The sequence below is a fragment of the Bos mutus genome, chromosome 15 (genome assembly GCF_027580195.1).
Source record: "Bos mutus isolate GX-2022 chromosome 15, NWIPB_WYAK_1.1, whole genome shotgun sequence".
NCBI classification, from domain to species: Eukaryota; Metazoa; Chordata; class Mammalia; order Artiodactyla; family Bovidae; genus Bos; species Bos mutus.
Window position 1 is genome coordinate 1,321,828 of NC_091631.1, and position 9,852 is coordinate 1,331,679.

Here is a 9,852-nt window from a genome sequence, read left to right on the forward strand (position 1 = left end):
TTTTGATTTCCATTTCCTTGACGGTTAGTGATGTTGAGAATCTATTCATGTAAAACAGTTTTTAATATGATGAATGATGAACACAATCATTGTTCAATCTGGTTGCAATGGTTGCAAAATGCCTGGACAATCAAATTCCATAAAATAATAAAATACATCAACTTTAATTCTACCATCAAGTCTTCCCCAGGACACTTCTGCCTTTTTACATCCATTTATATTTCTTCATTTTGATGCTATTATCAGTGCTAGCCTGTATTTCTTAATGCAGAGTGTTTATGGGCTTACTTCATGTCTCAAAAATGATAATTTGGTCTGGCCTGATGACATCCAAATTTCCCCTTCAATTCAGTTCAGTTCAGTCACTCAGTCATGTCCGACTCTTTGCAACCCCATGAACTGCAGCACACCAGGCCTCCCTGTCCATCACCAACTCCCGGAGTTCACTCAAACTCATGTCCATCAAGTCGGTGATGCCATCCAGCCATCTCATTCTCTGTTGTCCCCTTCTCCTCCTGCCCCCAATCCCTCCCAGCATCAGAGTCTTTTCCAATGAGTCAACTCTTCCCATGAGGTGGCCAAAGTATTGGCGTTTCAGCTTCAGCATCAGTCCTTCCAAAGAACCCCCAGGACTGATCTCCTTTAGAATGGACTGGCTGGATCTCCTTGCAGTCCAAAGGACTCTCAAGAGTCTTCTCCAACACCACAGTTCAAAAGCATCAATTCTTCGGCACTCAGCTTTCTTCACAGTCCAACTCTCACATCCATACATGACCACTGGAAAAACCATAGCCTTGACTAGATGGACCTTTGTTGGCAAAGTAATGTCTCTGCTTTTAATATGCTATCTAGGTTGATCATAACTTTCCTTCCAAGGAGTAAGCGTCTTTTAATTTCATGGCTGCAGTCACCATCTGTAGTGATTTTGGAGCCCCCCAAAATAAAGTCTGACACTGTTTCCACTGTTTCCCCATCCATTTCCCATGAAGTGATGGGACCAGATGCCATGATCTTTGTTTTCTGAATGTTGAGCTTTAAGCCAACTTTTTCACTCTCCTCTTTCACTTTCATCAAGAGGCTTTTGAGTTCCTCTTCACTTTCTGCCATAAGGGTGGTGTCATCTGCATATCTGAGGTTATTGATACTTCTCCCGGCAATCTTGATTCCAGCTTGTGCTTCTTCCAGCTCAGTGTTTCTCATGATGTACTCTACATATAAGTTAAATAAGCAGGATGACAATATACAGGCTCAACGTACTCCTTTTCCTATTTGGAACCAGTCTGTTGTTCCATGGCCAGTTCTAACTGTTGCTTCTTGACCTGCATACCAGTTTCTCAAGAGGCAGGTCAGGTGGTCTGGTATTCCCATCTCTTTCAGAATATTCCACAGTTTATTGTGATCCACACAGTCAAAGGCCGTGGCATAGTCAATAAAGCAGAAATAGATGTTTTTCTGGAACTCTCTTCCTTTTTTGATGATCCAGTGGATGTTGGCAGTTTGATCTCTGGTTCCTCTGCCTTTTCTAAAACCAGCTTGAACATCTGGAAGTTCACGGTTCACGTATTGCTGAAGCCTGGCTTGGAGAATTTTGAGCATTACTTTACTAGCATGTGAGATGAGTGTAATTGTGTGGTAGTTTGAGCATTCTTTGGCATTGCCCTTCTTTGGGAAATTTCCCCTTGCCTCTCCCTAAATATTATCCTCAAATATGCAATGAATCATTCCCAACTTCTCTTGGTCAGGAAGTACTGGTTTCTGCTTTTCCACGACCACCATGACTTGGCCAATTTCAGTCAACTTTGCTGTTGCTTCCTTCTTCCACCTCACACCCAAAGGTAAGCAAATAGCCCTGTATCCCATAATGATGCTGATGGAGCTAGTCCGAACTTTGAATTTTTTATGATTTTATGCAGTGATTTGTATAAAACTTACTATAGGGGCTCCCTTGGTGGTCCAGTGGCTAAGACTCCACACTCGCTGAGCAGGGAGCCAGGGTCTGAGTCCTGGTGGGGGAACTGGGTCCTACATGCTGCACCTGAAGGTCCCACATGCCACGACTGAGACCCGGGGCAGCCAAATAAATAAATAAAAATAAATATTTTTAAAACCTATAAAATTAGAAAAAATGTCTAGTTCTAAGCATGCATTTACTGATACTGCACATGTATGTGTTTGTATATATAAATCCCTTTTCCCTTTAATTTTGCTACCTAAAAGAATGGATTGTTTTCATTATGGGTTGAATCTCCTCCCTCAACATGGAACATGCAAAATACTATAACCAGTTGTATTTACTTCCTTTTTTGGATTCTTATACTAAATATGCATAAAATAGAATAAATTCCTAACTTTATTGTTAATCTGGGTTGATATTTTCAAGTCAGAAAGTCTAAAAAAGCCATAAGAAACCCAAACCTAAAGAAGCCCTGAGACTCAACCTTCCATTTTTCAACTGAGAAAATGAGGAAACAAAGAGATTAAATGACTTCCCACCGTCTCCAGGGAGTTGGGAATAAAGTTGTGAACAAAATTCACATTTCTGACTCCCAGTCTCTCTCTCCTCTTTTAGACCGCTTCTCTTCTTGTCAGCAAAGTATAGAGCACACAGATTTTAAATAGTACGAAGGGATTATCATAGGCTGACTTGCTCGGAGAAGACTTTGCCTAGCAGGTGGCTAAACCTGGTATCTGCTGTAAGATATTATAGGAAATATCGACTCGTAACAAAGTCTAACAGATCACAGGATTGCTTCCCTCCTTTATTCAGGAAGCAGGTCTGCGGCTGCAGGAAGGAACAGCACCATTGTGACAAAATTCATCCTCCTGGGATTTTCAGGGCAGCCTGAAATGAAGATTTTTCTTTTTGCATTATTTCTGGGCATTTACCTCCTGACCCTCGCCTGGAACCCGAGCCTCATGGCCCTCGTCAGGATGGACTCCACCTGCACACGCCCGTGGCCGTCTTCCTCAGTAACCTGTCCTTCCTGGATGTCTGTATGTGTCCTCCACAGCCGCCAAGATGCTCTCTGACATCATCCCGGAGCGGAAAACCGTCTCCTCGATGGGCTGTGCCGTGCAGTGCTTTGTCTTCTGCGGGCTGGGGCTGGCTGCCTGCTTCCTGTTGGCGGCCATGGCACTTGATCGCGGTGCTGCGATGTGCAGCCCGCTGCCCTACACGGTCCTCGTATCTCACACCCTTTGATTAAAGAAGGCGGCCGGAGCCTACTTGGGTGGGTTCCTCAGTTCTTTGATTGACACCTGCTCCGTCTATCAGCACGATTTCTGCGGGCCCAACGTGATCAACCACCTCTTCTGTGACCTTCCTCCAGTCCTGGTTCTGTCCTGCTGATACTTTTGCCAGCCGGGTGGTGACCTTCCTCATGGGTGTGGGCGTTGGGGTGCTGTCTGTCCTTGTGATCCTCATCTCTTATGGTTGCATTGCTGCTGCCGTCCTATCAGGTCAGCTAGAGGGAGGACCAAGGCCTTCAGCACCTGTGCCTCTCATCTGACTGCTGGGACCCTCTTCTATGGTTCTGGTCTCTTCATGTACATGCGACCTAGTTCCAGCTACTCCCTGGACCAGGACAAGGTGGTGTCCATAGTCTCTGCTCTGGTGATTCCTATGATAAATCCCATCATCTACAGTCTTAGGAACAAGGACATTAAAAATGCCATGAGGAAAGCTGTGCAAAGGGATTATGTAATTTTTCATGGGCATTGCCTTTTCTGACCCTAATATAATGTTTGCAATGAAGCTGTGAGCTGGGTCACTTGTTCAGACTCATGTCGTTTTGGACTAGTTGATCTGCATAATTTGTGATGACCAGGCCCCCCCCCCCTTTTTTTCAATATTTCTCTAACCAGTTTCCTATTGCTTATTGGGAAAAAGTTTGGCCATTACTTGTTTCTAGAATGAATAACATTGCATAGATTGAGATTAGCAGAAAACTTCACCATGAGGAAGGCTGATCAACTTGGAGTATCAAAATATGAGTTTGTGTCTGTAGGTGGAAGACATTGAAAAAAATGTTAGTCCAGTATTTAAGGTGGAGATTCTTCAGGTAGGTCCAGAACATAGCATTGTAACCTGAGGAAGGGATTGTCGTTGTTTACTTTTTAGGACATGTTGGACTCTTTTGTGACCCCATGGACTGTAGCCCACCAGGCTCCTCTGTCCATGGGGATTCTCCAGGCAAGAATACTGGAGTGGGTTGCCATGCCCTCCTCCAGGAATCTTCCCAACCCAGGGATCGAACCCAGGTCTCTTGCATTGCAGGCAGATTCTTTACTGACTAAGCCACCAGGGAAGTCCAAGAATACTGGCGTGGGTAGCCTATCCCTTCTCCAGGGGATCTTCCCAACCCAGGAATCGAACATGCATCTCCTTCAGTGCAGGCAGATTCTTTACCAGCTGAGTTACCAGGGAAGCACTATACAGTTGCTAAGTGTTCTTAAATCATGAAACCTATGGTTATTAATCTAAATATGCCATCTTTATATTTGTGGCCTTATGCAAGTTACTTACAAGCTCTATTTTTCTCATGTGTAAAATGGGAATAATAACTGTATCTACCTCATTGAATTGATGCAACAATTAAGTGAGAATGTACATGAGAAGGGCTTAGCCAAGTGCCTGGTATATGGTTGTCTTGTTCTTTAGTCCCTGAGTTGTATCCAGCTTTTCTGACCTCTGGGACTGTAGCCCACCAGGCTCTTCTGTCCACGGGATTTCCCAGGCAAGAATACTAGAATGAGCTGCCATTTCCTTCTCCAGGGATCTTCCCAAGCCAGGAATTGAACATGCATCTCCTGCATTGGCAGGTGGATTCTTTATCACTGAGCCATCAGGGAAGCCCCTGCCTGGTATATAATAATATTTAACAAATGTTAGCTCCTATTGTCAGCCATTTAGTCAATATTATTAGTTTTGAACACAGCAGGAGAAATTCAGGTTAATGTGCTAAAAAGAGACAAAGTACATAGCTTTATAATGTCTACTCAAATTGGGCCATAATAGTCTCAGTAAAAGGCATGTCTATAATTTCTCACCTTTGCCACTTCTTTTGCATATTAGGAAGCAGTTCTTTGGGAAGAAGAAAGAGCTTAAGCACATAGAACTGCCCACGTGTGGAAATCCTATCACTGTGCTAATTTTTTAAAATTAATTTTGATTGAAGTCTAGTTGCTTTGCAATGTTGTGACAGTTTCTGTTGTATATTAAAATGAATCAGCCATGTGGCTACATATATCCCTTCCCTTTTGGACTTCCTTCCCATTCAGGTCACCACAGTGCATTAATAGAGGTCCTTGTGCTATATACACAGTCAGTTATCTATCTTATACCTGGTATCAATTTGTTGTTGTTCAATCGCTAAGTTATTCAATTGCAACCCCATGCACTGCAGCACACCAGGCTCCTCTGTCCTCCACTGTCTCCCTGAGTTTACTCAAACTCATATCCCTTGAGTCGGTGATGCTATCTAACCATCTCATCCTCTGCTGCCCTCTTCTCCTTTAACCTTCTATCTTTCCCAGCATCAGGGTCTTTTCCAATGAGTTGGCTGTTTGCATCAGGTGGCCTGACGGGGTCCAGTCCCGGCTGATCCAGGGAGTTCGAAGCGGGGACGGCGTCGGCAAGGATCAGGATACAATAGCTTCAATTAGATATTAATTAGAGATGTAAAGAGTAATAGAATGAGGATAGCTCAGTAGGAAAATTCAGTGGAGAAAAGAGGCTGAGTAGCTTGGTTTACACGGGAGACCAATAAAACTTCAAGACAAGAAGTTTGCACCACTTACGTAGGCCACAGGCGTCCTTCCATTCTCCTGAAGGAGAGGAGACACTGAGGCCTCCCCAGTCGGATCTTAGAAGCCCAGGCATAATTAGTAAGCATGGCGGGTTCCATGCTCCAGATGGAGACTCAGCCAGAGTTTGAGAGAGAGAAAGACATGGGGAGACCAGTATTTCGAGAAACTAATCCCAATTCTTTATTTTCCATGGTCTACTTTTATACACTGAGATGTTAGGCAAAAGTCACGTGGGGTCAGCAGTCCTGACTTTTATCAAAGTCAGGTGCTTCATACAAATGTATACAGAGGTCTTAGGGGTGTTACATCATCTTCTTGCCAGGGGGCCTGCTGACAATTTATGACCCTCTCCTTGTGACAGTGGTCAGTCAACCAGGACACTTATATCTCCAGGGGTGATTATTCTTAAAACAGACGCCATCCAAATAAAGTTACATTCCTATAGGGTGAGGGTGTAGTGGGTTTTAATTAAGGAAAGAATTTACTTAGCCTAAGGTCTAACGTGATTAATATCAAAGGTTAATACTTATTTCTTCTATATATTCATTAATGTGTGTAAGGGCAGGGGATGTGGAGACTTAGCAACAAACATTGGCTCAACAAATGAAAAACCCTTCACCAATACAATTTCTAATCAGCCCACTATACTTATACCAATGGTTTTCTAACTTTTCTAAGGAACCTGTTTTTAGAAGGTTTAAAGCATCTCGTGCCTCTCCCGGTTGGGAGGCTGTGAGCAATCACATGTGACCAGACAAGCTTGTCAGGCAGGCTAGAGAACCTTCAGAGGAGTTTGTAGGTTAAAACACTCTTGTCACACCCAGGAGTTTTTATTAACTGGAGCTCTAAGTTAACTCCTTCTCCGAAAGAGGTGGTGGGGGACAGCCCCCTGTAAAGTCAGAGGTGTAGGTGAGAGCACAAAGTAGTAAAGTAGGCAGGCTCTTGTTATGGGGGTAGATGCTCGAGGAGTTCCAGGGGGACTCCTGAGGGTCGATCCCGCCTTTGCGTATGTCGAGCCTCCTTCCTCATGACCTTTGCCATGGGCGGAGTGCCTCCAGCCGGCTCCCCGCAGTGGCCAAAGTATTGGAGCTTCAGCTTCAGTGTCAGTCCTTCTAATGAATACTCAGGACTGATTTCCTTTAGGACTCTCAAGTGTCTTCTCCAGCACCACAATTCAAAAACATCAATTTTTCAGTGCTCAACCTTCTTTATGGTCCAACTCTCACATCTGCCCATGACTACTGGGAAACCATAGCTGTGACTAGACAGAGCTTTGTCGTCAAAGCGATGTCTCTATTTTTTAATATGCTGTCTAGTCTTGTCATAGCTCTGTGCTAGTTCTATCTGCTCCCTGGACACCTTGTCTTTTCCTTGTGGCCGTTTCCCTCCGCCTTTCTTTATATGTGCTCCATTTCACCAATTCTCCTACTGCCGGAGTCAGTATACAAGCCTCATGCTTTGGATTTATGTGGAGCTGTCACTGGTCTATTATTATTTCTATTTTTTTTTCCTGAACAAAGATTCTGACTATAAGATCTTTATAAAAATTTCTTTTGTTTGGCCATATATATATATTTGCTAGTAATGGAAATTTTCTTTTTTCATTGAGAAGATAGATGTTTCTTCAGTTGATCCAACTACCCAGGAGAAAGTAATGTTCATTCATTAGTAATAATGAAATCTAGGGACTTCCCTGGTGCTCCAGAGGTTAAACTCCATGCTTCCACTGCAGGGGATGTGGGTTTGATCCCTGCTTGGGGAACTAAGATCCTGCAGGCCACGTGGCATGACCAAAAAAAAAATCTAGTTCTTAAGACAGGAATTGGCACAAAGTTTGAATAAAGCAAAAATGGTCTGGTAAGTAAGCCACATGTTAAATAAAACTTCCCAAAGTAGTGCATTCATTATGGAGTCCATATGCAGATATACATCAAACAGAATATTTTTGGCTCTAAGAGAATCAGGCGTTTTATAGCTATTTGAAATAGGACGAGGTACATCTGACTCCAGGGAGCAGCTAGCCAGATGGAGATAAATCTACTTTACTAAAATTACCGCAATCCAGGGTGTGGTGCTCCTTTCACAACAACCCAAAATCTTTTCCAGATGGCCTGAAGTTAACCACGTTCAGAAGCGCTGCCTGCATAAGCTGGAAGACCATTTTTAGTTTTCAGGGGAGAGCAAAGCCGCCAAGCTTGTTCTTGGGACAGTGGCACCATTCTTCGTCTTGTTAAAGAAACCACATGAAAAGCCAAATTACAATTGGAAGTCTATTTGGAGAGAAAGGAATCAAAGCCAAGTGGATAATGTTTATCAACACCAGGTACTGGGTCCAAGCAGGCTGAGACCCTGGGTTAGGGTACTACCAGTTTTCCTCCCCAAACATTCATTTTCCTCTCTTCTAAGTGACCATCTTCCATTTTAATCAAAATATTATTTACAGATTCATGAACTAACAGCTTTTCTTTCTTTTGGCCCAAGAAATGTTTTGTCTCTAAAATGTTTCTTTCACACATTTTAGTTACCTATGGTGATCTCACTTTGTGCTTTGATTTTTAGCATTTCCAGAAATCTGATTACTGTCCGTGTGTATCACCTACATTTCTCTAATTTTTGGTAGGTATATATGATCACACACAGATACACACATGCACACATACACACACACTGACTCTCAAATTAGTGACTGATGCATTAAATGAGCTCTGATGAGATTTTAAATATTTTTTCCCTTAAAGATTACTGGTCTCATGTTTCTGGCCTTAAACCTAGGCAAACCTAGAGCCTGCTTATTCTGTGATGACCCGCATGAATAAGATCATATTTGCATTCCCCTTCCTGTGTCCAGATAGCTGATTTGAATCTTCCTGAGGGGGCTTCCCAGATGGCGCTAGTGTTAAAGACCTCACGCAATGCAGGAGACACAAGAAACACAGGTTTGATCCCTGGGTTGGGAAGATCCCCCTGGAGGAGCATATGACAACCCACTCCAGTATTCTTGTCTGGAGAATCCCATGGACAGAGGAGCTTGGTAGACTACAGTCCAAGGGATCGCAAAAGAGTTGGACACGACTGAAGCGACTTAGCACGACCTACAGTTGAACAGGAACAGGCTGAGTCTTACATGGAAGGAGATAAACCATGTATCCGAGAATTCTCCCATCAGTTTGACATACAGCTACTTTCCCTGAATTCTTATTGTGTCTCCTTGTCCGTAACATCTTCCAAATAACTGGGAAAGAAAAGCCAACTGCTAATATCTGACCTTTGCTGCTTTTCCCCATCCTTGCTCTTCTTGCTTCCTTCCCCTTTTCTAATGCTGGTCAAGATCTCCTATGTGCAATACTGCTTATGGATCTGACCAGGAATGAGATACTCCTCTCTTCTACAAGTTAAAAAGTAGCCATGGCAGGCCCTTATAGCCGTGGCTTGGCACTTTTAGAAACTGGACGTGGCAGGATCTTGCATCAGTGTTGCCAGACTAGATGGCTGGCACCATCTGGTCGGAAGACAGACAAACCACACTCTTTGGAGGGACCACATTCTAGAAACAAACAGGCCCCTGGAACCCAGGGAGCCCTCAAGGAAGAGCAGAAGTTTCCTCTCTCGCAAAACAAAGTTTTTCTGAAATAGAATCACGACATCAGACTGGACTTTAATGTCAAGATAAATAGAAAACCCACTATGTCTAAAGCATCACACTGATATTGTATGGTATATTCTTGTTACTACAATAAAACCTCCTTCTTTTGCAAAGGGAGATTAGGCTGTTTTCATCTTGCATGCATGTGTGCATGCTAAGTTGCATCAGTCGTGTCCGACTCTTTGCAACCCTATGGACTGTAGCCTGTCAGGCTCCTCTGTGCATGAGGATTCTCCAGGCAAGAATACTGGAGTGGGCTGCCATGTGCTTCTCCGGGGGTCTCCCTCACCCAGGGATTGAACTTGCGTCTCTTAGGTCTCCTGCATTGTCAGGTGGGTTCTTTTTATCACTAGCGCCACCTGGGAAGCCCTGTCTTCATCTTAAGAAACCCTTAAGGAACA

The 9,852-nt window shown here is 43.6% G+C and overlaps 1 protein-coding gene across 1 annotated transcript; it reads left to right on the plus strand.

Moving 5' to 3' along the window:
* Positions 1-1,774: 1,774 nt before the first annotated feature.
* Positions 1,775-3,730, plus strand: OR5A2 (olfactory receptor family 5 subfamily A member 2). The gene is given in 6 exon segments (XM_070383234.1): positions 1,775-1,835; positions 2,768-2,935; positions 2,938-2,994; positions 2,997-3,345; positions 3,347-3,450; positions 3,453-3,730. Coding segments are annotated over 6 exon segments (1,017 nt in total).
* Positions 3,731-9,852: the final 6,122 nt, after the last annotated feature.